Genomic DNA, 25682 nt, shown 5'->3' with positions numbered 1-25682 from the left:
CCAGGCAAAGGCACAAAGAGCATGGCTCCCTTGCCACCAGGGCCTGTGGACATTTGAGGGGACCACATACAGATTCTAAATGCCCCCCCCCAAGAAAGGATGCTTAACCACAATGACGACAGCATGAAGGGACAGCTTTTTAGGGTGGCCATGCAGGAGCTCATCCAGCTGGGGCTGCGGTATAGCCCCTAGGACAGTACTAGGATTGTCCCAGGTATGGACACTGAGGCCCGGAGAGGAGACCACATCTGCCCAAGACAGAAGGGCAGAATGAAAGTTCAAACTGAGAAGGTAATGAGGTTCGGCAGACAGCTTAGAGGCTGGCCAGGTGCCAGAAGTCCGCGGGGGGTGGCCCTGGTACCCAAGCCATGCCAAAAACAGTACAGAAAGGCCAGGGCTTGTGGCCTTGGGCCCCTTCAAGGGAAATGAGTGAAGTGCCAACATTCCTTTGTTTAAAAATCTCAGCTCTCTGAAGGGTGGGGAACATGCATTTAACAGCCCCTTTTGTTTTGCTAGTGGAAAATATACACATTAGGAGACCCAAAGTCCCCAAAGCCCAGGGCCCTGCCTGTGAATAGAGTACAAAAGGCTCAGGCATGGCACAGGCCACCCAAGAAAGACCACCTCCTACAAGTAAGAACAGCTGACCCATTCTTGTAGGAATCACAGCACAGCTCCCTCCTAATGGTCCTTAGTTTGGCTTCCTTGAAGTAGGGCAACACCTCAAAGGCAGCCACTGTCCACCAAGGAGAGGGAATCTCATCTCCTGGGAGTCAGGGACAGGCCTTCCTCTGCCTTGGCTCTCCGCTGCACGTGGGGCCTCATCTCAGTCATTTCCAGAGGTGAGAGGCTGTCCCTGACTGAGCACCCCGAGTTAAGAGCACGTGCTTATAAAGGAAGTGATGCACACCAGGGTTTCTAATCAGCCTCCAGGAACTGTTGTCCTGGAACACACGCTCATGAGAGTTCCCCCAAGGCCATTAACACAAGGAGCTATCTACGTGCTGTTCACATGCTGGGGCTTGACTGTTGCTCTAGAGCTGCCTATGACAAGCCAAAATGGGGAAAGACTGAGTGATGAGACCACATAAGCCCTCCTAACGGCCAGCCACAAAAGAGGGACCCACAGACACATGAAGGAGCCCAAGAGCAGACCTACCAAACTGAGCACAACCCAAACCGGCACCAATTAGTCATGAGCTCAACAAATAGCACTTGATTAAAACCACCATGTTTGGGAATGGTTGTTACATAGTCAGAGCTAACTAACTGATACATAGTTTTACTATCAACTCACATTTGCATTTGAATAACTACAGAAATGTATTTTTCTCTGTGGTAACAATGTTTTTCCCAAAATATATTAAGAAAATTGTCATTTTCAAACACATATTCACCTATATTTGGAGAAAATTCTCTCACAGGAATCCCATGGAATAAGAGCTATACATTTTCCTCATTTGATAGGTAAACTAAGGCTCAAAGGGCAGTGGGGTGACTTGCCTAAAAAATCAAATAGCCATTAGGTGGTAAACCAGGATTCAACTCCATCTTGTATGAGACAGAGGCATGGAGTTATCTCCAGCTGTGTGTCCTCCTTCCCTCCAGAGACAGGGTCTCCTACCACCAAGATGAAGATACCGTCCCGATAGCCCTGCCCAGGCCCCTCCTCCTTCCCATGACGCGGCCTTACTTACTCCCAGAACTCGATGACAGGTGAGGTGAAGTTGGTGGTACTAATGGCGACCCAGAGACTCTCGTTCTTCCGCAGGGTGTCCTCCATGCAATGCGGGGTGTTCCAGCTGTGGTTACAGTGGGCCCAGGGAAGCTCGTTCTGGAAGGACTGGAATAGGTAGTATGTGGCCCAGGCCAGGATGACAATGTAGTACACATTCAGGAGGGACACGATGACGATGGATGCGTAGCCAATGCCTGGGGGCGAGGTAAGCAAAATGGACACATGTCAAAAAGAAGGCCCATTCAACTGGGGGCCACTGGCCTGCCTAGGCTGTGGGCCACAGGGGCCTGCTCACCAATAAGCAGAAAACAGTCACAGGATGAAGGAGTCACCGGACGAAAGGACATGTGAATGAGCGGTCAGAGAAATGGTGGCTGGGTGGATCACAGGAATGAAAGAAGTAGCGACAGGACAATGATTGTGCAGTTGGATGGTCAGATGAGTGGACAGAAACACCGATGGACAGATGGATGGATTCTTCTATAAAAATGGACGGATAGAAATATAGATGGATAGAAATACGGATGAGGAAATAGAAACATAGATGGGTAGATAGAAATACGGAAGGATGGGCAAGAATAGAGATGAATGGATAGATGAACAGATAAATGAAAATATGGAAGGAAAAGGGTGGATGGAAACAGAGAATGATGGATGGATGGATAGATGGATAGAAACATGGATGGTAGAACTGAATTGTATTGCAAAATTAAAAAAAAAAGAAACATGGATGGATGGATGCAGAGCTAAATGGACAAACTTTACATTCATACTTGAATATCCATTTGTTATATATATATATTCGTTATATATAGTCTAACTCTTGATATGTGTACATATGGTGGTTGGTTGGAAGGCTGGGTAGATGGAAGAAATGGAGGTGGAGGGCTTAATGGAAGCAGAAAGTAGTAAGCATTTATGTGGGTGAGTAAAGGAAGGGGCTCATATTCCCACTCCTCCCACTCAATCACGGTAGTGATTACTCCAAGTATATACTAAGTACCAAGCACATAATGGAGCCACCATCAAGAGTGCTGGCCACACAGACAAAACACTCAGACATGACTGTCATTCTGTTCTTACAGTAACTCTAGAGAGTGAGAACACTGTTTTCTAGATGAAGAAATTGAGGTTCAATCATTTCCCTAAAACCACCCCAAGGAGAGGAGAAAGTGAGGCCTGAAGCCAGCCTGTCCTCCAGATTCCTGCATTTTGAGAGAGCTGCCAGCTCACTTATCCAAACACCCATAGAGGTGGCCCAAAGGGGACTTTCTGAGCAGCCAGGAACCTGTTTTATCTCCCTTCTCCCTGCCTCTTGGTGACAGTGACATCACAACATGCTGCGGCCCTGCATCTGGCACTGATACACGTGAGGAGATCTGATAAACACATTAGACAGGAGGTGTCACTAAAAGCCCGGTGGACTCAGTGCATACAGACCCAGCTGACACCAGCTACATACTCACCAGAGAACAAGGGGCAGATCTTCTCCCAGCAGGTGATACCCCCTTCTGAGGTGTACTGGCCTATGATGACCTCCAGGAAAAACACAGGCAGGCCGCTCCCAAACAGGAAAATAAAATACGGTATGAGGAAAGCACCTGCCAAGAGAGCAGAGGGGACAGGCTGAAGCTGTGACTGTCACAGCATGGGCAGGAAGGTGCTCACTCTCAAGCCCCCCCAACCAAAGGTATCCGAGGAATGAGGGTGTAAGCATGGAGGCCAAACTCAGACTCCACTGAAGATTCTCCAGGCCTGCCCACTGGCCCCACCCACGAATCTGCAAATCTACCAGGTTCTTCAAGCCACAAGGCTGGTGCCTATGCCTGTCACATGCCTGCCTTCTCCACAGTATCCTTCCCAATAGAAGTGGCTCAGTCTGCTAGGGACACACGACCAGGTACAGCACTACCTCCTGCTGAAACTCCACTCATCTGCCACAGGCCAGCCTGGGCCAGCGGCCAGGAAGGTCCAGACATGGGTCAGGTGGAGGGCAGCTGGTGGTGGGTGCCAGGGTGACAGGGAACACAGTATCTGAGGGGGGTAGTCCTACCTGCATACACTAATGGCTTCAGCAGGTCCATAAACCCTGTGAAATTATGGGCACCTTGGGTCTAGGCTATCTGCTTTGTTCTAGGGAGTATCTAGGATACTCATCAGAGTTCCCAGGGTGTCTGATACCTAATGAGGTCAAGAAACCAGGTGTAAGAGGAGGTCCCCCAAAAGCGGCTCTCTTACCATGGCAGCAGGAAGTATGCCCACCTTTACAGTCACCTGGCAGGGGGTTGCCACCCACGTTAATCTCCTCTGGCCCCCACTCTGCACCAGGGAGAACATCTCTGGGCTGCAGCTGCCTAACTTTGACACCCAAGAGGGCTCTCTCAGAGGAGACACAGCCCACACAAAAGTCCAACCAAAACCCCCCAACTCAGCCCACCACAGCTAGAATACCTTCACGGATCTCCTCCGCTCCTCCTCCCCCTTTGCATTATGGCAAATGATACTGGTGTGTCATTTACTGAAAGACAGAACTAGCTTTGGGGAATACATAGGGTGAGGTTAAAAAGCAAAATCAGTATCAACGATGCTAAAAGGGAAGGCTGTGAGCTCAGAGGTGGTGGAATGGAGGGATAGAGGGCATGAATGTCTGAGGTGGAGGGGGCATGGGTCAGACAGGACAAACCAGGGGATCAGAGAGGGTGAGGGAGGGTCCTCCAGAAGGTAACCTAGCCAGAGGCTAACACCCCTGTACTCGGGCATGCTGACCCTGTGTCCGAGGTGCAGTTGAGGCAGGGTATACCTGGCCTGGAGAAGGTCACAGAATAGGAAAAGATCTCTCACACTCTGACCCCAGCCTTCAGTTTGAACCAGACTCACCTCCACCATTTTTGTAGCAGAGGTACGGGAAACGCCAGACGTTGCCCAAACCCACGAAGCCTCCGGCCACAGACAGCACAAAGTCAATCTTGCTGGACCACTTCTCCCTCTGAGGGGGCTTCCCCTCAGCCTCATCCTCAGGCCGTGTGCCTGGGCTCTTCCCTGGCGAAGGCTTCAGGATGTCTTTGTGGAAGTCTTTCAGACATTGCAGCTTCTCTTTGGTGGCCATTTCCTCGTTTTCTAGGGGAGGCAGAACCAACGTGGATGATGAGGCCTATCCCAGTGACTTAGGACCAGTCCCTACCTCCCCAGGCTGCAGCAGGAGCTTCCACACCAAGAGTCCCCATTGAAGAAGCCACTTAGACTCCAAGAATCTCAAAATTTCAGGTATGAAACACTTGCAACCCCTAGAAGCAACAGGCTCCATTTCCCAGGCACCAGCTAAACCAAAGCACTGGTGACCCAAGATTGTTCCCAAACATCAAATTTCATTCAGCCTGTGTACCCTGGGCAAGCAGTTCCAGACATCTTCCAAAGGAGAGGCTATCTGAAGCTCTCCACACCAACAGACACTTCTAATTTGAGTTCTGCACAGAAGACAGCAACACACATCTCAGTTACACCTCCACACAGTGTGGGGCCTGACCTACAGGAGGCACCTGCTCCCAGGTGGAAAAGCGAAGCAGAAGATGGTGTTGGCCGCACAGGACACTATACTGGGAAACAGGCTTCACCATCAGGGCATAGAAAATGGACAATGACCGAATATGTTTGTGGCAGGAAAAAACAAAACCAAACAAGGCTTTCTTGTGCAGAATTATACAAGGATGCTTGTGGCAGCTGAGGATATGATGCCAGGGCAGAGTAAGTGTGGATTATGAGCAAGGAAAGCCTGGATCCCATCCCCAGACTGTGAACCAGGGCTTGCTACTTACTATCCATTCTTCAGTCCTGTCGACTCCCGGCTAAACCCATGGACCCTAAGCAAGCAGGTGTCTTGCTTTCTGTTTCCCAGATGGGCTTGGACAGAAGGCAGCTTCCTAAGTCTGGCACAGATCAGGGTCACCCTCCTGCTTGGCCTCTATCCTAGGTAGAGGGTTGGACCAGCTGATGGTCATCTTCTCCTAGCATCTCCTTGTGTCTCTACAGCTTAGCTGAGAGGCACTGTCACATCCTGTGCTGGTCACCATCCACGGATGTCATCAAAGGACACATAAGCAAGCCCTTTGATAAGAAATTAACCAAGCACATCTAGAGACCCTGTCAAGCCAGGGTCCTGTGTGCAAGGGTTCACATACAGCCTGGCAGAGAGCTGCAGGGTAGGGATGAGCTGGGGAGGCCGGCAGAGCTAATAGCCCTCCCTGTTCTTTTCTCAGCCTCAGTTTCCCTAGCTGCAGAATAAAATGAGTGACAAAAAAGGTAGCCACCACAAAGCCTAAGACACACCTTGTTTGTCTCCATGATCCAAGTGAATCGCTGGCACTGAGATATATCAGATTTCAGAGAAAAATGGAAATTTTCAAGTCCTCTTACCACACTGGAAGGTCAGAGCACACAGGGTCTGTGCTCCCCATGAGAACACCCACAGAAATAGCTAAAGAGTGTGCTGTTCCCCGCTCAGGCCCTCTGGGAGAGTGCCTTCACCTGCTCGGCTGCAATCTGGCTTCCCACAGTCAACCCCTACCCGAGCACCAACCGCCCTGGTCGTGCGCACACTTCCCAGCTGTCGGTCTCTTCCATGACCAGACCAGAGGTTTATGGAGATAAAGACCTGTCCTGTTTGGAGCTCTGAAGTCCGGCACACAGTAGGGCATCTGGAAAGTGCTGCTGCACCAACAGAACCTCAGTGCCAAGGGAGATGTGGTGAGACCTTGCACTAAGGTCCAGAGCGGCTGCCGGAGACACAGGGTATACAGAAGTGACATGCCAGGTCCCTGGGGGGCTTTGCAAGGAGCAGAGGCCCAGAAGCTCAATAACCCCACTTCCCCCACACCTCCTTCCTCTCCCTGGCAGGCTTGGGGTGGAGGACCCCAATTGTTTTGCTATCTGGCAGTGAGCAGACCAAGAAAGGCTTCCTGGAGCCACTGGGCAGCCCCCGGAGTCCTTCCTCTGTCTGGGGGAGCATCCGCATGGCCTTTCTCTGTGGCTCCCCCGGGGCCCGCATGGCCCAGCAGGTCTGTGGCCACTGTGAAAACAGCTCAAGCAGCCAGCATTGTTCCTGCAGCAGGTCAGCAGCCCCCGATGGTTATCTGAACAGCTCATTGTGGCCTGCGGTGGGCCCATAATTGGAGGATGTGGGACTCCACTCCCTCCCAGGGAAGGGTCCGCTCAAGAATGACCTGGAGCCTCCAACTGAGAAGGGCCGATCCACCCTTTGGACACGTCTCAATCCTTGGGGCTGGGAAGACTTCACAAGGTCAGCCTAGCTTTTAAACTGAAGAGGAGGAGAAGGGCTAGCCTCCAGCACTCGGGAGAGAAGGGGAACAGGGGTCTCCTCGCCTCACAGGCAGCTACTGGCCAAGGCTGGTCCTATGGGGAGCCAGACTCTAATGCCCCAAGGCTCGCTGCCCTGACAGCCCTGGTTCTACATTCTGGACTCCAAGACCCGCTAACCACCCTCTACTCAGAACTCTCTAGAAAAACGGGAAGGGAGCAACAACTGGGGATCCCCAAGACCCCTGTCTCTAGATTCTGCTTTGCTCCATGAGGAATCTATCCCTGCATACTCTAAGGACTCCATCTATCATCATGCTGCCCGAGGCTGAACCATGATGGCTGGGGGCCTGAGTGAGGCAGTGGAGTGCCTGTTCTGTGCCTGGCGCCGCGGGGTCTCTTCAATCATTCCACCCAGGAGTGTGATCCTCCCTCGCCATCCCCTCTCCTCCCTGTGAGAGTGCGGTCCAAGATCCAAAAAGTTCTCCATTTGCCTTTGGAGAACTCAGGGCCCAGTGGTCCTGCCTCAGCATCACCTCCAACCCTCAGGTTGGCTGTCAATCACAGGGCTACCATCTAGGGAGGGCGTCCCCCAAGCCTCAGACTTCCCTGGGTCCAGAGAAGGCCCTGCAGAGAGATACAGGCACCCTGTATCTCTTCTTCCCTCTTGGATTCTCGTTCTAAGCCCCTCACATGTGCCTGACCAGTGGCCCTGCAATATACCATTCCAGCAAGACCTGCAGATCCACTCGGCACATTCTTGGCATCCACCCCCACGTCCCTGTCACCATGGCAACCTTCTCTCAGCCAGCAGCCCCTAGCGCAGGCATCTACAGCAGCCTCCCCATAGGTCTTCTTGCTACTCTGCTGCCCCCCAGCCTATTCTCATGCAGCAGCTGAAGGCAGCTTTAAAAAAAAAAAAAATCACATTCATAACGGACCTCAGCTCTCAGTCCATTGCTAGAGGGAAACACAAGGCCCTCTCCAATCCCTGGTCCTCTCAGATCCCAAGCAAGACCATTACAAACGCTTATTCCACGCCTCCCCCACCCCCATGTGGAACAGCCCCACAGAAATGCTCTGGCTTCTCCCACTCCCCATGCAGCTGCTCCAGGCCCTGTGGTAGCTTGGTGATGTGAGCCCTGACTGAGGGGCTGGGAGCCACTTAAAGGGGTTGAAGGACCTTAGGCAAGGCCCTCAGCCTCTCTGGTCTTCAATAGTCTCATCTGTAGAGCGGCAGTGCCTGTCATGGGTTGCAGAGAAATGGGGGGGTGCACAGAATAGCATGAAGCACATAGCAAGCACTCCCTAATAACAGTTGGGGTCATTATTACCAACCCCAGGGTGGGCAAGGCCTTTATCCCACTCAGCGAGAGATGAACAAGGCCCAGCCAACTCTGAGGTCACTGGAATGAGCCAGTAATCACAGAGACCCGGAGGCCTTTGCCTCAGCACTTGGCTTCTCTGCCTCTGCCAGGCCTCTGCTGGCCCAGCCTGACTTCTTGTGACACCCTCCCGAGGGTCCACCTCTACAGACTCCCAGTTAGTCCAGTCTACCCCCATGGTGACCAAGTGGCCACAGGATAGCACAGTGGGTCCCTTCACATCACCTGCCAGCAGCCTGCTTCTCTCAAAGGCAGGAGCTGTTTCTCTTGGCTCAGGGCCCAGGGTTGTTCTACAGTGGAGAAGATGCTTATTTCTCATTCTGGGAGCTTTCTCGCGGTTACCACAGCTACAGGTGATTACAATGCCTGGAGTTACAGGTTCCAGGCTGAAACATTCCTCCCCATACAGCTGAAATCACTGTCCCTTTTCCAGGGGCAGCAGCCAGATCCAGATCCAGCTGTGCTTAAATGCTAGCTTGCTTGACGATCACCAGGCAAGTTTTGCCACCTACACAACCCGGTTGACCCTGGTGCCAGTGACATTGTGGGTTTACAAGATATACTTTTGTACCCTCTGGCCAGTTTTAAAACATCAGATTTTTTTAGTACCTAGGCTAAACTATTTCAGAACAGTTTCCTGTTCTGTCATTCTTTGGGGTAGGGGGTGGGGTGGGGTGGGGTGGGGAGGTCAGGAAGGGAGGTGCACAAGAGGGAAGACAGTGCCTCATATATCCCAGGCTGGCCTTGAACTCACAAATAGGAGGGATGACCTTGAACTTCTGATCCTCCTGCCTCTACCTTCCCCTCCGAAGTGCTGGAATTACAGATCGGCATCATCACACAAGGCTAACGTAATTCTGGGGTCTGAACCCAAGGCCTCGCACACGTCACACAAATGCTCTACCACTGAGCGGCTCCACAGCCCACAGAGACTTAACATGTTCCCACACAACAGAAGCAGGGGTACAAGCAGAGAAGATCTACTGTGCATAGATGGGGTGCTGGGTCACAGAAGTAGCCTGCCTAGCACAGAGCCCACAGACTGGACACCCAGAGACATGGCTCCTGCCTGCCTTCCTCCCAGGGTCTGTGTAGCCTCTCTGGCCTTCAGACATCCATGCACCAGCCAGGCAGTTCTTGAGGTTGATTTCAGCTGCCCCTGCCTCCCCAAATTTGCCTCTGTCCTCTAAGACAAGAGGGCACCAAGTCTCACACGCTGTCAGCGTTCACCTGCAGAACCTTAGCGCCAATCAACGACCCCTGCTAGAAATGATTAAAATCTCTCACTGCTGCTGTCTTCACCATCCAGGATCTCTTATCAAGGCAGGCACGTGTCTGTTTCCTCTTGTACTTGTCCCCAGCCCACCCCAGTGCCTAACACACAGCTGGTCCTCACAGAGAGCTTGGTGAGAGATTGGTTGTCTCTTAGGGAGCCTCTGCAGGAGGAATGAGACGTTCTGTATTCAGCGTGAGCACCTCTCAAAACTGGGGCAGGAGATGGGTCACACACCCACTGCACATGTGGAGACACCTTAGCCTGAAGGTCCCCTGCAGAGGGGAGTCTGTGGCTAGAGCCCCCGTCCTGCCTCCTGCCCTTGCCCTGTTCACTAGAGCCAGTAGGCAGGAGCCTCCATGAGGAGGCCATAATGATGCTTCGTGACCCAGGGCAAATAACAATGTCTCTGTACCTCAGTTTCCTCATTGGAATACACTTGAGAGCGCTCACCACACTACAGTGAATAATAGCAATAAATATATATTTGAAAACTGTCAAGAGAATTACAGATTTTCAGTATTCTCTCCATAATGTAAGTATGTAAGACAGTTGGTTTGATATAGCCATTCCATAACAAATAGGCATCTAAAAATCTCATGTTGGGGCTAGAGAGATGGCTCAGTGGTTAAAAGCACTTGCTGCAGCTGCCAGCACTTGGGAAGCAGAGGCAGGCAGATCTCTGTGAGTTCAAGGCCAGCCTGGTCTACAGAGCAAGTTCCAGAACAGCTAGGGCCATACACAGAGAAACCTTGTCTTGAAAAACCAAAAATAAAATAGAACTAAAAAATATGTGTGTATATATATGCATGTATGTATGTATACATATGCCATGCATGGTGGCCCACGCCTGTAACTCCCGCATTTGGGAGGTTGAAACAGTAGGACTGCAGCATTTGAGATTAATTTGGGCTACAAAGCATAACCCTGTCTCAAAAAATAAAAATAAAGCCGGGCGGTGGTGGCGCACGCCTTTAATCCCAGTACTCAGGAGGCAGAGCCAGGCGGATCTCTGTGAGTTCGAGGCCAGCCTGGGCTACCAAGTGAATTCCAGGAAAAGCGCAAAGCTACACAGGGAAACCCTGTCTCGAAAAACCAAAAAAAATAAAATAAAATAAAATAAAATAAACAAACACAGAGGCTGGAGAGATGGCTCGATGGTTAAGAGAATTGGCTGCTCTTCCAGAGGATCCAGGTTTGATTCCCAGCACCTACATGGTGGCTCACAACTATGTGAGACTCAGTTCCAGGGAATCTGATGCCCTCCTCTGGCCTCTGTTGGCACCAGACACACATGTACACATACAGATGTGCAGGCAAAACAACTAGCCTCATAAAAAAAATAATAATGATGAATAATTATAATAATGGAAAAGAAAGAGAGCTACATTTAATGGTACCATGTTTCCTTAGCACTCTGCTAAGTTCTCCCAGGTATTCTTTTAGTTAACTCTCTCCAAAGGTGCCTTCATCGTCTTGCTTTTGTTGATGGCAGGGCCCGGAGAGGTGAGGGTCATTTGGCCATGGCCACACAATGCACACTTGAGCTGTGAATGGCCCCTAGGCCTGTCCAAACCTCCACAGCCCATGCTCCCAACCAGGTGTGACAGTCTAGGGATGCCATCTCAAGTTCATGAGTAAAATGGGGCTCGGTTGGTGCCTTTAAGGAGCCAGCTACAGGCCGATGAGTCGGCTCGGTGGGCCAAAGTGCTTTGCCACAATTCCTAGATGTGGCACCCCCATGGCGGAAGGAGCCAACTGCCTCCTGCAGGTTGTCCTCTGACCTGCGCGTGAGCCGTGTGATCAGTGCACACACAAGCTCACTTACACTCACTCGATGCAATTTTACAAAATTGAAAACGAGCTGCAGGCCGCTGGGCCAGCAGACAAATTAGGGAACCAAGCTTGAGGGCAAACAGGGAAGTGAAGGGCCACGTGACATGACAGGCTGAACCAGGGATCATGGGACTGTGATGGGGGGCCCTGTGCACAGGCGCCTGCCTCTAGTCAGCAAGAACATCTCACAGATCAAAAGAGGTTCACTGGAGCAGAGTCTCCACAGACTTAATAGCAAACATATAGGTGCAAGGAGCAGGAGGGCTGGGATCCATCAGTGATGTCTGAGGAGGAGGGCTGGGATCCATCAGTGATGTCTGAGGAGGAGGGCTGGGATCCATCAGTGATGTCTGAGGAGGACGACTAGGATCCACTACAACTGTCTGCCAAGGGTCTGCTGTTCTGCTCAGGTTCCATCCTTGGCCCTAAGAAGTATCTAACAAGCATCACTGGATTAAGTGAGCTGGGTTAACAATGTTCTCTGCCCTCTGAGCAGGGTAGATGTTTCTATAAAGAAAACACAAGAGCCAGGGTGATGGCACTGGTTGGTAATCTCAGCTTTGGGGAGGAGGCAGCAGGATCAGAAGTTCAAGGTCAACCTCAGCTACATAGTAAGTTTGAGGTTAGCCTGGACTACATTTGACTAGCTCAAAAAAAAACTTTTTTTTTAGGGAGAAATTATTTTTTAAAGCCTTTTTTTTTTTTAAGTACACCTTTAACCGATTTAATCATTTAATTGGATCACATGGCCTTCATCCTTTGGTAATCTATTTCTGCAAAGAGGCTAAGTCAAGCATGACAACTGAGCCATCTCCAGGGGTCTGGCAGGCAAAGGCAGAATAGAAGAGCAGGGACCAGGGAGGATGGGCAGCTCTAGGCTCCCGCCACCAAAGGTGCCTCTGGGGCTGGGAGCCCCTGGGACCATATCCTCCACGGTGTCTCAAGAGAACTGGACTGCGCTAGTACATTTTCCAACTTCTCTAACACCTGTGCTCCCAACACAAAGAAAAAGGGGCATGGTCCAGCCAGGCCCACTTTGGTCAGACTACTGGCCCACCTCAGCCAACAAAGGCCCAGTGAAGGGCAGGGCAAGGCTTGTAAGGGTACACTGGCAAGGTTGGGCTTGAGCCCCGGTGGCTTATCCCCATGAGGTCAGCCAGGAAGCGGGTGGTTTCACTGGGCAGAGCACAAAACAATGAGCAGCACTGCCCTCATCAGAATGAAAGTGAACTGCTGGAGCATTATCTTAGCTCTCCATCTCTGGCCAGGGTGCCTGTCTACTTGGGGCTCAGCATCCCACTTCTAATCTGGCTGCAGTCCCACCCTCTGAAGCACAGCATGAGGCCCAGACCAGGAACGCTCTTGCTCCACATCCTCACCCAGGACCAGAGGACCTCCAGATGGGACCTGCCAAACTGAATAATGCCTTTTACCAGCTTACAGGGGCAAGCAGATAAGGTGATGTGGGTTCTGTTTGCAGCCACATACACAGCTGGGATTTATATCCAGACAGTCCATGCTTTCCACCATAGTGCCACCAAGCCAAGCTCTATCTAGAAGATCTAGGGGAATAGAGTTCTGAGGGGAAGGGAAAGCATACACAAAGACAGCCATTCTAGGGCCTGGAAGGGTGACTTAGTGGTTAGGAGAACCAGCTGTTCTTCCAGAGGACCTGGGTTCCATTCCCAGCACCCACACAGTGGCTCAATCTGACTCTCTCCTCTGGCCTTTGCAGGTACTGCATGAAGGTGGTGCAGACATGCATGAAGGCAAAAGACCCATAAAACAAAGTTAAATCCTTAAAAAAAAAAAGATAATAAACCAGGCGTGATGGCACACACCTTTAATCCCAGCACTCAGGAGGCAGAGATAGGTGGATCTGTGAGTTTGAGCCTGGTCCACAGAGTGAGTTCAGGACAGCCAGAGCTACATGGTGAGACCCTGTCTTGAAAACACAAACAAATAAATAAATAAAGTTTTAAAAATATCTATATTAGACCTGGCAAATAGACAGTGCCCCGAGGATGTCAGCGCCTGTAGGCACAAGACCTCCAAGCCAGGTTTAAACATAGGCTTATACGGCTAAAACCCTCTTATTTGCAAGCCCCAGCTTTCCCTGAGTCCCTGGCTAGTCCTCCGTCCAGCTCAGGAAGAGGGTCTGAAGGGTCTGCTTGGAGTGTTATATGACTTTCTGGTCATTTAACCCCAACGCCCTGGAGCTACCTACTGCCTTCCTGGGCAGAGCCACTCATGGGATGAGTGGAAGGCATCTGCCTTTGCGTGCAAAGGACCGAGGGTAGCTGACCTCCTTCCTTCCGGTCGAAGGTCCACGGCTGGTGATATAAGGAAGACACGTCTCTAAGTGCAGGGCTAGCACCAGACTCCAGAAACGAAGCCGAGCTCTGCAAAGCACAGAGTCGTGCCCCCCCCCCCCCCTTCTACAAAACGTGACTCTGGGCCTGGCTCAGAGTGGCAGTTCTCCCTGGTGGCAGGAGGTGGCTGTGTGGAAACAAAGCCCCATCTGTCACCTGCCTGTCATGTACTTGTTTGGTCTGGTTACAGGGTCTTCCTATTGTTCCCTAAAATCAGAGACAGCGGGGAAGCACATTTTATTAAAACAACACAAAAATGATGGGAAGTTCAGAGGAAAGGCAGGAGGGCTTCTGAGGTAAAAGAGGCTGCAAAGAGAGGGTACAGGGAAGATCCCTTCCCTCTGAGCTAGACACCCAAAGCCCAGGTTGGGGGCTGGGGGTTGGGGGAGTAACCTAGTTACCAAATGCCATTCAGCATTGTGGTAACAAAGCTAGGCAGGAGGAGGAGGTGGGGGGGAGGAAGGGGGAGAGGAGAAGGGAGGGCAAGAAGGAGGGGAGAGGCAGATGAAGGAGCGAAGAAAAGTGGGGGGAAAGGGAGAAGGAGGAAGTAGGGAGGCCTGACCACACCACGGTGTCTCCTGGGTGCTCTGGGCCTGCCTGAGAAGCAGGGCCGGGTGTGGGCACCTGAAGACTTTGTACACACAAAGAGCGCTTCAGGGGCGCCTGGCTCCTGACTTGCCAACCACCTGTCTCCTTTAGTTCCTAGGTGGACAAGCTCTTGGCTCTGAAGGGGCAGCTCTGCTCCTCCCCGCTTTCTCCTCCCCCTCAGCTGAGGAGCCAGGGGAGGGTGAGTCAGCAGGCCTGGGCTCCTGGCACTGACTCACCCAGCCACAGGGCTGTCATTCACCTCCAACAGCGTCACTTCCCCAGCATCAGGGCCATGGGCCTCTTGAGGTGGGGGTGGGGCACCAGGGTCCTGGGGCAGGCACTGTGGAGCCCAGGATTATTTCTGGAGGCCTCTGCCACTTCCACAAACCTCCCCGCCTTCAAGCTACAGAAGCCCAAGGCTGAAACCTGTGTGCTCTGTAGGAAAGGGAAGCAGAGCCCTTCTCTTGCTCTACAGAAATGCAAGACAAGTCCCAAGTGTTAGGCCGCCTTGTGACCCCTCCACACTACCAGGCCCCTAAAGTTGTCACCCGTAGGGTCCGAAGTCATGGCTTCATGGAGAGCAGGCAGTATACTCTGCTAGGTGGCCTCAGGCTTACCTTCTGTGCAGTGGGTGTGATGTCTGGGCACAGTGTGTTATTTGTAAATACTCCCTCTCCTCTGTGTCCCACAGGAAGGACATCCTTCCTTCCGAGCACCAAAGCCCAATCAGACTATGACCTAAAAGCATGGCAGGAGCAATCACCTACCCAGAACCACCCTCAGTTATGGGCAAAGGGGAAGCTGTGCCTGCTTCCCTGTCCCTACTTCCCGAAGCCGAAGACCTCCACAGGATGCTTTCTCACACCCCACACCTTGGCTCGAGTGCCCTTGACCAGGGACACTAGACCATTCAAGAGTACTGAACAGAACCCTCACCAGGCAGTGATGGCCACCACATCACCAGCCTGTGCTGGCTCCCCTCCCACCAGAGTTCCAGCGGCTTCCTGACTTCAGGACACAGTACACACACATCAGAGAGAGTGTTGAGGACCCTGTTGAGGCTCAGTGCGGGGTGGGGGTGGGCGGGGGGTGCTGGCAGGGCCACAACAAAGTTCAGTGACAAACACTTAAGACTGTGGGCAAAAGAGAGTGACCAGGAACCTGTTCTCAGCCTCAGAGCGCAACTTCCCCCAAGAAGATGAAGATTCTTGTTGTTTTGGAGAGCCCTGAATCTTGACTTCCATTTGATTACACAACACATTCCCTGAGTAGCTCTCCAAATGACTCTGGGGTGAACTGGCTGCGGTGTTTCCCCAAAGGTTTGTCAAGTACCAGGGAATTCCCTGGGAAGCTGCATGATAGGGCCTCAGAAGCCCCGGCACATCCATACACAGTCCCGCTCTGTAGGAGAGCAAACCAAAGCCCCGGCCCTACAGCACTCTGCCATGGGTGGCCCAACATGGATGGCCGCAGGAGAGATGTTCCAGAGAGGGAACTGGAGGGAGGTGGGGGGGGAGTGGGGACACTCCTGACACCCCTACTCTGCGGATATAGTAGGTGCCAGAGGCAGAGAATAAACTCCTATCGCAAACCTGGGTGCACGGGATTCATATCTAACTCTGTCAGGCTGACGGACGTTGGTGCAGCGGATGGCAGTGACAGCGGCTTCCAGGGCTACGAGATGGTGCCTAACACCAGCTACTGCTTGGCTAGAAGAAAAACTCAGCGTTAAAATCCACGCCGGGGGGAGGGGGGGAGTATCTGGAGGTTGACACAGCACAGCTGTGTCTTCCTCTGTGCCATGGGCATCTCCCAGAGCAACCCCAGCATTTTCCTCTCCACTGCTAGCCCAGGTAAGCTCTGATGATGTCCCCCCGGGACCCAGCAGTGCCTTCTCGTGACCTGCCACTTAGGTGGCATCACAAGATGCAGCCACACCAACCGCTGGAGACTCCTCAGAGGCATGCTCCCGGTTCACTTCTAGCAATCTCTGCCTGGCAGCTGGGTCAGGCCCGGCTCAAGAGCTAGCGGTGACTCCCAGCTGCCTGCAGGGCTCTCCCAGAACTTCACCCGGAACCCAAGCTCCACCAACCCTTCCTATCTGGTCTTGGGTAGGTGAGCCCCTTTGGTGTCCCAGGACCACCACATTCCCTGGTATTCAAACTCCTCTTGCCATCTCTATACTCTTGGAGCACCCATGTTTAAGGGGATACCACCTAGACTGGAAGCCTTCTTGGCCATCCCATATTGTGACATCACACCTACCATTCACCTGGGGCTCGGCTCTGGTTCAGAACTGGGAAACTTCGGGCAAAGTTTCAAAATCTGTTTGAGAAACCTTGGTGTCGTCACCTTGTTTTTGACACAGGGTCTCACCGTGTAGCCCTGGCAGGCCTGAAACTCATCATATAAACCAGGCTGGCCTTGAACTCATAGAGTTCCCTCTGCTTCTGCCTCCCAATTAAAAGTGTGTGCTACCTACCACTCCCAGGCGGCAAGCCTTTGGTCTGATGGTCTGTAGAACCCTGGGATATAAGCTAGGGCGTGAGTACCAGGACCCATCTGTACCTATTGACTCAGTCTTTAAGGTGGAGCCCAGAAATCTCACCTGCTACATCCGCTTCCCAGGAGTCTTAGAATCAAGGCTGGGAAGGGCGGGGCTGTAAACTGGGAGGCACTGGATAAAATGTCAAACAAAACTGACCAGTGGAAGAGCCATTGTTTGGCAGATGCATCGCACATGTGCCAGGGGGGTGGGGGAGGGGTGGACGGTGGCTAGCAACACTGAAGGCCTTTCAAGCCCTTCTGAGGCAGCTCTTTCCAACTCTAGACAGGGCCACACATTTCACCCGCCTTAACTGGAAGAAGTTTGAGAGACAAAGGCGAGGGCTGGTGGGGTGGCTTCTGGGGCTGGGCAGTTAAGTGGGGCCCACCTGTCTGATCCAAGGGGAAAGTGTTAGAGGCTCCCAGCCACAGTGGGCAGCCAGGGCCACAGAAGCTCCCCCTCAGCTCCCAGCGATGTGGCTCTGGTTCCCCAACTTGTACTTTCTCTGGTGGCCTCAGATTGCTTTCTGTCCCAGGGCAGGGGCTGGCCTGCCCCAGGTGCACTTAGAAAGACCTGGGTTTACTCAGCATCCCAGTAAGGGCAAAAAAATAGCTGGGCTAGCCTCTCATAGATGGCACCATACCACAGGGACATGGCTTGGATTTGTGGGGGAGGGGACAAGGTCTCCGAAGGTGGTGGAAACAGAATATTCCCAGAGAAACACCTGCCAGGGAATACCAGCAACAGGGCAGACCTTGGAGGCCTCGATCTCCACTGCTGAAGACAGACTGTCCCTCACTGAAGTGAGGTTAAACCAGCTGGCTGGGGAACTCCACATCTGGAGCCCCACTGCCCCTCCCACACCGGTCTCTCTCAGGGAGAAAGCACTCACAAAGCAGTCCCTAGAGAGTGGGCCCCCGCTCGGTAGCACTGTTGCGATTAATTAGATGGCCTCACCGAGGTCCTTAGAGCAGCAGCTGGCACCACAGGGTCTTCAAAGCCCCAGCTGACAAGACAATGACAAAAGTGACCACCATTCTCCCGAAACCTCTGGCAGCCAGGACGTGGGTGCTGAGTGTCCACTGGCTCCCTCCCTGCCAGGGCTCAAACACGGGTGTCACCCTAACACCTCAACCTCCACTGCCCCTCCCTGTCTCCTCTCCTATGCCAGTCATTTCGATCTCCTCAGGGGAGGTGCCCATGGTGGAGGGCTGAGGACAGTAGGGATCACTGCTTCAGACTCCTATCTCCCCAAAGAACTTTGCCGCCATGGCTGTGTAGACTCACGGCCTGTGTCTATCTGGGACAAAGCCTTCACCTGCTGGTACTACTGGGGAGACAGGGTCCCTAGTATTACAGTTCTTTTGTCTGTTATGCAGTGCTGGGAATGTAGCCCAGGGTTTCAAATGCTAGTCAGGTGCTTTGCCAGCAAGATGCACCCAGTCCATCCCTATTTTTTTTTTTTTTTTGCTATTAGGAATGTTTTCGCCAAACGGTGATGGCACACACCTTTAAGGCCAGCACTCGGGAGGCAGAGTCAGGTGGATCTCTGTGAGTTTGAGGCCAGCCTGGTCTACAGAACGAGATCCAGGGCAGACACCAAAACTATACAGAGAAACCTTGTCTCAAAAAAACCAAAAAAAAAAAAAAGTTTTCCTGGGGGCTGGAAAGATAGCTCAGCAGTTAAGAGCACCGGCTGCTCTTCCAGAGGACCTGGATTCAATTTCCAGCACCTACATGGCAGCTCACAACTGTCTGTAACTCCAGTTCCAGGGGATCTGACACCCTCACACCAATGCACACAAAATAAGATTTAAAATGTTTTCTTGCCGGGTGGTGGCACATGCCTTTAACCCAGCACTTGGGAGGCAGAGTCAGGCGGATCTCTGTGAGTTCGAGGCCAGCCTGGTCTACAGAGCGAGATCCAGGACAGGCACCAAAACTACACAGAGAAACCCCTGTCTTGAAAAACCAAAAAAAAAAAAAAGAAAATGTTTTCTCTTTTACATCATGGGGAAAATAACTTGTCACCTTAAAAAAAATCTCCATGGGGCTAGAGAGATGGGTTAGTAGTTAAGAGCACTTACTCTTGCAGAAAATTAGATAGAGTTTGCTGGCTCCCAACCATCCATAACTCTAATTCCAGGGGATCCAATGCCCTCTTCTGACCATTGTGAGCACTGCACCCACATGGTACACATACATATATACAGGCACACATTCATACACATAAAATAAAAATACACCTTTAAAAAAATCTCTAAGAGGGGCTTAGGGTATGGTTCAGTGGCAGAGCTTTGCCTAGCATACACATAGCCCCTGGTTCCACCCTCAGTACCATGGGGGAAGGGAGGATTCCCTCCCACATCATGCAGGCCCTAACAAATTCACAGTGGGGTGTACCCCCAGGCACCCCAAAGTATTTCTGGCTCTCCCCCCTCCTCACTGCTACCTTCTCAGGGAAGCCCTCCCTGCCCAACCTACATCCATCTCCCAGCAATGTGGCTCTGGTTCCCCAGCAGTAATCCTGTACCTTCTCTGGTGGCCTCAGATTGCTTTCTGTTCCAAGGCAAGGGCTGGGCCTGCCCCAGGTGCACTGAAAAGGACCTGGGTTTGCTGTAGTCATAGCAACCTTTTGTTCCTCTAATTCCAACTGTTTTCCTATGGTTGAAATAATAACTGCAGCTGACATGTGGCCACACAGCTCTGGGTGCTTTATATAATTCTACCTAATAACAGTTTTTTTTTTTTTTAATCAGGCTAAATATTTCCCTTCTTCCCTTAAATCCTTCTCCAATGATTGCCGACGCTCACTTATCTCCTAATTAGTCCAAAGGTAATGGGACTTCAGAGCATCTTAGCCTGCAGGGACAAAAGCACTCTGGAAATGTCATATGCACATGGAGAGACACCCACCTGCTCAGCCAGTACATTCCAGGCTCTCGGTATTCAACCCTTACTAGTCAGTGAGATGAGAGCCATTACTCCACGTTGTAGATGCCCAATCAAGGCTCACGAGGTTAAGCCACTTGACTGAGGTTTACACAGCCCGGAAGAAGCACACTCCTGAGTCTTGGATCCTTACCTGCTGAGCTCAGGATTATTTCCAGGTCATTGCTGCTAACAACACAAAGTCCTACCCCCTTCAACTTGGCACAGGAGAATACTGACAGTGGCCGAAGGTAGAGGGGCCACTTTGCAAATTAACCCCCTAAAATTAAGAGCCCAAATCTCCAAAGCACAGTTGCTTTCACAGGCCGGATAGAGGCACGTGGCACGGTGGCTATATGGCAGGTGGCTGTGACAGCAACAACAGACATCCACGTGCCACGCAGGCCTTGCTAAGTGTTTTCCCACTTAATTATACTCAGAACAGGTGAGAGTCAGTGATACCAGCTGCGATCGCTAAACACCCACCCTCCGGCTAAGAAAGAGGGCTTGTTTTCAACCATTAAGTTCAATCAAGCTAAAGCAATCATGAGGATAAAGTCCAGGGAATGGTGGAGACAGCCAACTCTAGGGGCTGCCCCAGGCCAGGCCATTTCCGTAAAGGGACTGCCTCTCCCCACCCGCTGTCTGGCCAAGCAGTGCCCCCCGCCCCTCGCCTTCCCTGAGTTGTCAGTCAGTCACTCAGACTCTTTCCACTCTCCCACCCTCCGAAACCCAGGTCTTAATCAGCTTAGTCATGTATACAGCCTGGGCCACCCAAAAAAAGGTCTCCTTTTCCTCCTTGGGGGCAAGGATACCTGTGATTTAGGCCATAGCTATAAATAGCCCCTAACTCCATCCTTTTTAATTGACTCATCTATTTATTTTGTCAAGGAGTTCCTTCTGGTCCCTCCCCCACCATGGCCGAGTTCTACATTAATACTTCTTCCTGAAATCACAGAACTGATGCCTGGAAAGGAGGGTCTCTCCCCTGGCTTCTGCATCTTGGCTCTCTGAAGTCCATAGCAGGCAACACCTCCTCTTGAGAAGCTGGTCCCCAAACTCCACTGGCCTCCTCTTCTGCCTCACCTAGATTTTAAATTGGAACCTAATGGGTCACTGGCCATCTGAGTGGTGACCTCAGGACTCTGGCTTCTCCCTGGGGGCCTCAGTAGCATCATCTGCTAAATGGACCATCTCAAATTACATAAGGCAAGGCTGGAGGAAGGGCCTCAGCACAGGATCAGATTCGCTCTGGGAGACACAACACACCCTCTGCCCTGGAAGATCCACCTGCTTTTATTTCAGGAACTTTTCAAACAAACACTGACTCTGGCCAGGCCCTTCCCAACTCTGTGAAAGGAAGAAACAAACCCACCAGGAAAACGCCAGCTATTCTGGTTCTCCATCACACTGGGTATCAAGCAAGGAGCTTCGGCAAAGCGGTTCTCTGTGGCCCACCCCCAAGCCCTGTGAAATGTCTAACTAGGTAAGACTCCTAAGAACAGCGGTCCTCCCAGGGCCTCCAGCCAACGTGACTCTTATGGCTGAGTTGGGGTAAGAGCACAGCTGTGCTTCTCTGTCTCAGACGCCCATCATCAAAACAGTTACCTAACAGCCGGAACTTCGAGCCACAGAATATGGCCACTGGTCTCCACAGTCTGGTTCCCCAAAGTGGAGCAAGACTAACCCCCTGGACACAACATCCAGCTTTGAGGTCACCAGGTGAGAGTCCCCTCCCCTGCCTAGAAAATAAGCCAGGCCAAGACACGCCTTTCTCAGCTTCCTGAAAGTTACTCTTAGCTTTCACTCTCGGCCACGCCAGGCCTTTACACACGCTGCTTCCTCTAAGGGTAATGCCTTTCCGGTCTTCCGCCCACCTGTTGCTTAAGACCTCCGGAAATAGTCTGTGTGTCCAGAGCATCTTTGTGGGGGCGAGGCTCAGTGCTGGAGTGTTTGCCAGGCTGTGGTAAGTCCTGGTTCCCATTCCTAGCACATGCACACAGACACACATAACTAAGACAGCTTCTGGAAATCTCCAGACTGAGCAGCAGTCTCCCACTCACCTCTGAGACCACAGGGCACGGCAGAGACTAAACCATGGAAAAGCCCACCACGTTTGCTTTTTGAGATAGTCTCATGTAGCTAAGGATAGCAATGAGTTCCTGACCCTCCTTCTCCACCTCCCAGGGGCTGGGATTTCAAACATACACACCCACACCAGCAAAAGCCCACAGCTTTTGATGACTGAAAATCAGACTTTCGATTCTCGCTTTTCATATACTTCAGAGAGTTTCCCCAAACTTCCCCTGCCATCAAGCACTCTTGACAGCCCTGGTCTTTCTGCAAGATGGCAAAGCTGGAAACAGATAAAAAGGTAACCTTTCTCAAAGACTGGGAAGGCCAACGGGAAGGGAAGGTCAAGATCCTGCCCCAAGCAGAGCAGGTAAGAAGCTCAGGTGACATTTCTCCTTTGGCCATTGGATCCAGGTGTCATTTAGCCTGGAGAAGGTCACTGTCTGACCTGGGTGTGATGGCTCACACCTATAATCCCAGCAGTCAGGAAGCTGAGGCAAGAAGATCGCTCTAAGTTCCAAGCCAGTCAGAGCTATACAGCAGGACCCTGTCTCAAAAGCTGAGAACAAAGGCCACTCTGGTTCTGCCTCTTTTAGGATGACCGATGTCCCTGGATGTCCCCAAGAGCAATGCCCTATGACCATGGTTAGAAAGACATCAATAAGAGACACAAGCTTTTTAAAATACCCAAACTCTGGGGCTGGAGAGATGGCTCAGCGGTTAAGAGCATTTGCAGAGAGCCCACAGAAGGGCTCACGGAGTGGCTGGTGTATGTGAATGCTCACTGAGTCAGTGCCCTGTATTTTACCTGGCAATCCTATCCAGTATCCCAAGGGATCCCTGCGTTATCCACACCCCAGCACACAAAACACAAAGCTCAGTATAATATGAAAGTTTGAATACTCTGGCTGCCTGGTGTGAAAAACAAGGGCTCACACTCCCTCCCCAGACCCCTCCTACTCTTTTTCCCATCCCCATGAAGCTTCTTTCCTGCTGGCTATGGAGCCCTTTTGAAGTCTTCTGTCTGGGCTTTCCCTCTTCAGGTATCCATTACTGAGGGAATGCCATACAAATGATATACATTCCACCTTCTGCTAGCCTGCTCCCCTGACAGACATTACTAATCAATTGTGGCATTGTTCCCACTGATCCCATTGTTCCCACACCAGCCTTAGATAAGAGCCCAGAGAAGGCCCCATAAGAGGAACGATCAAGGCTCCAGCTAAAAATCACAAGACAGCTCGTGTTAGAAAATAGCAAGAACAAGAGTCCAAGGGTGAAGGGTAGGTTTGCCGGGGTGAAGGAGAGTGGAGGAAGAAGGACAGAGGCAAAGAGCGAGCCAGCCTGGGAAATGACAGGCAGAGGGATGCCAGTCAAAATGACATAAGAGTGGGATTGGGGGCTGTGACCCCACCGAGGTGTCCCACTAAGCCGCCAAACTGGGATTGAGACTGAAGCAGGGGCTGGGACCTGGGCGGGATCAGTGCTTCCTTGTGCTCCACTCAAGTGTTTTACAGACAAAAGCACTTGGCACGAAGAGGGAAGTCCCTTGTATCAAGGCACCCAGCCCTTAAGTGACAGTGGGGCTTCACATCTGGCCAGTCCCACCCGAAAAGCCTGTCTGGAAACAAGTGATCCCCCTCCTCTGTTTTTGTGTGAGAAAGTAGCCCAGAGAGGTAGAGAGGCTCTCCGAGGCACCTCAGCAAGTAGGTGGGAACAGCTAAAGATAGTATGGAAGCTCTCCTTCCCAGGACCCTGAAGCCAGCCCTCTATGCAGACCAGGCACCCAAGGGACTGGTTGGTAACAGGTGAACAGGTGGAAATACCTTCTAGAAACTTCTCTCAAGTGTGGTGAGCACCTCTGATCTCTGAGAGACTGTTTCTGAGGAGACCTTCTCCTTGACAGAATTCCCACTTGATCCCTGCTGGGACCAAGAGCCAGGACAAAAAGCTTTGCTCAGGGCACTGTCACGGAGGGAGGCCCAAGCTTTCTGGCCACAAGTGTGGCAAAGAGAGAGAGAGGCACCAGCATTCTGGTCCTGGGATTTGTGGGGAAGTCCATGTCTCAGCAGCGAAGGTATGGGAAACTGTCCAGACTGCCTTCTGGAACCTCAATTTTCCCACCTGTGACATGGGTCAGTAATAACTATCTTAGATGAGTATGGGAGTGACCGATACAGAACAGCATTGTGAAAGCTACAGTTCTGTTCCTGTGTGTCCTGACTTCTCCAAAACAGCAGGGCCCGATCACACAAGCAACAGGAAGGTGTAGCAATGACAGCTACTGTTTATTGAGCAATTACTATATGCCTGTCATTGTACCAAGAACTTTTGGTTTTTCTTTCCTTTCCCTCTCAGGAGGCTGCAATGCGTGACTTCATACCCATTTTGACAAAGGCCATAGGAGGCAGGGATGGGTTCCGGGTTACCAGAGAGTAGAATTTATTTTTAACCTCCTAGTGTGGATGGGTTTTTGTTTTCATTTCTGAGGAGGGCTGGGCAGGGACAGCTCTGGGGTGGACTGTTTTAAATCCTCTCTTCTCTGAGGCCCCAAAGGCAGAAGGGTTGCTAAAGTGGGGGTGCCACTTCTTCTCAGAGCCCCAAAGCTGTCACTGGTGGCAGGCAGCAGCGTCAAAAACCGTGGCTTCTGGAGAACCAGACACCTGACACTGGGACTCCGTGCACCTTTAAGATCGGTACCCCAGAAGAGAAGCATGCCCGCGTGGCAGAATTCGAGGTGAGCATGCACCCTGGGTTCCGTTCCCACGCAGGGGAAGGGGAGGACTTCTACACTGCATCAAGGTGTAAGATATGCCGATGTGCAACCACAGTCAGGTTGTCAGACCCAAAAGCTCAGCACCGGCTCCTGCAGCAGGGTCGGGACTGTCACCCCTACTCAGCCCTGAAGGCAGGGGTGTCTACAGGGGGGTCTGGGCAAAGCTCAGTGCCAGCACACTTGCCTAGCCCACTGAGGCTCTGAGTTCCATCCCCCGCACTCGGCCCCTTCCCAAAAGGGATGATCAATTACACATCATATATACAGTTTATCGCAATCAAACTAGAAGCGGGCATTGTTCACGGCAGAGTGTTTTTTCGGAAGGAGTAACTAAACAATTTCTCATTTGGCTTCCAATTTTCAGCTATCTTCCTGCCTCAGGCTCTGGAGTCTGGGACCACAGACATGCGTCAGCACTCCTGGATCACATGTATTCTTTTTATTCTTTTTTTTTTTTTTTTTTTTAATTCAAAGAGGACAGTTTTATTAGAGTTTAAAGAAAATCCCCAGGCAAGCTATAAACCTGAGTGACTGCTCAGAGGATAGGAATGGAGAAGTGTAGGGGGAAAGCCACTCTGAGATAAGCTGAAATGAAAGTCAAGCAAACAAGTAGCCACATGGCAAGGAGGGAGGCTTTAGAGAAAGAGTCGGGATGCCCAAAGCGTAGGTGGGGTCTAGCCAGCATCCGAAGGAAAGAGACAGAAAACGGAAAATGTACCTCACGAGGGGGTGGGGGGTATCAGGACTGGGTCTCACGTATTCTTTTAAGAATAGTTTGACAGCCCTGCCCATAGGCATGCTATGTCTCAATTCCAGAGGAAAACGTTGGCCGGATACCTGTGGTCCCAGGTATTC

General features: G+C 51.7%; 1 protein-coding gene across 4 annotated transcripts in view; it reads right to left on the bottom strand.

The window, feature by feature from the left end:
- The window catches only part of Slc6a6 (solute carrier family 6 member 6), a 75373-nt gene that overhangs the window by 31304 nt on the left and 18387 nt on the right, over window positions 1–25682 (bottom strand). For 3 of the 4 annotated variants that reach the window (XM_052722325.1, XM_052722324.1, XM_052722326.1), the window contains 3 exons: window positions 4616–4855; window positions 3205–3339; window positions 1698–1932 (listed from right to left, as the gene is read on the bottom strand). In XM_052722325.1, the coding sequence (XP_052578285.1) occupies window positions 1698–1932; window positions 3205–3339; window positions 4616–4844 (599 nt within the window). In that variant the 5' untranslated portion in view covers window positions 4845–4855. Of the gene's footprint in view, window positions 1–1697; window positions 1933–3204; window positions 3340–4615; window positions 4856–16094; window positions 16212–25682 lie in introns of all 4 variants that reach the window. The other variant, XM_052722323.1, reaches the window with a different exon arrangement.

This window comes from Peromyscus californicus, unplaced genomic scaffold (assembly GCF_007827085.1).
Source record: "Peromyscus californicus insignis strain IS unplaced genomic scaffold, ASM782708v3 Scaffold_6__1_contigs__length_162567912, whole genome shotgun sequence".
Classification (NCBI taxonomy): domain Eukaryota; kingdom Metazoa; phylum Chordata; class Mammalia; order Rodentia; family Cricetidae; genus Peromyscus; species Peromyscus californicus.
Note: the sequence above shows the minus strand (reverse complement) of the source record. Positions and strands in the feature narration are given on the sequence as shown.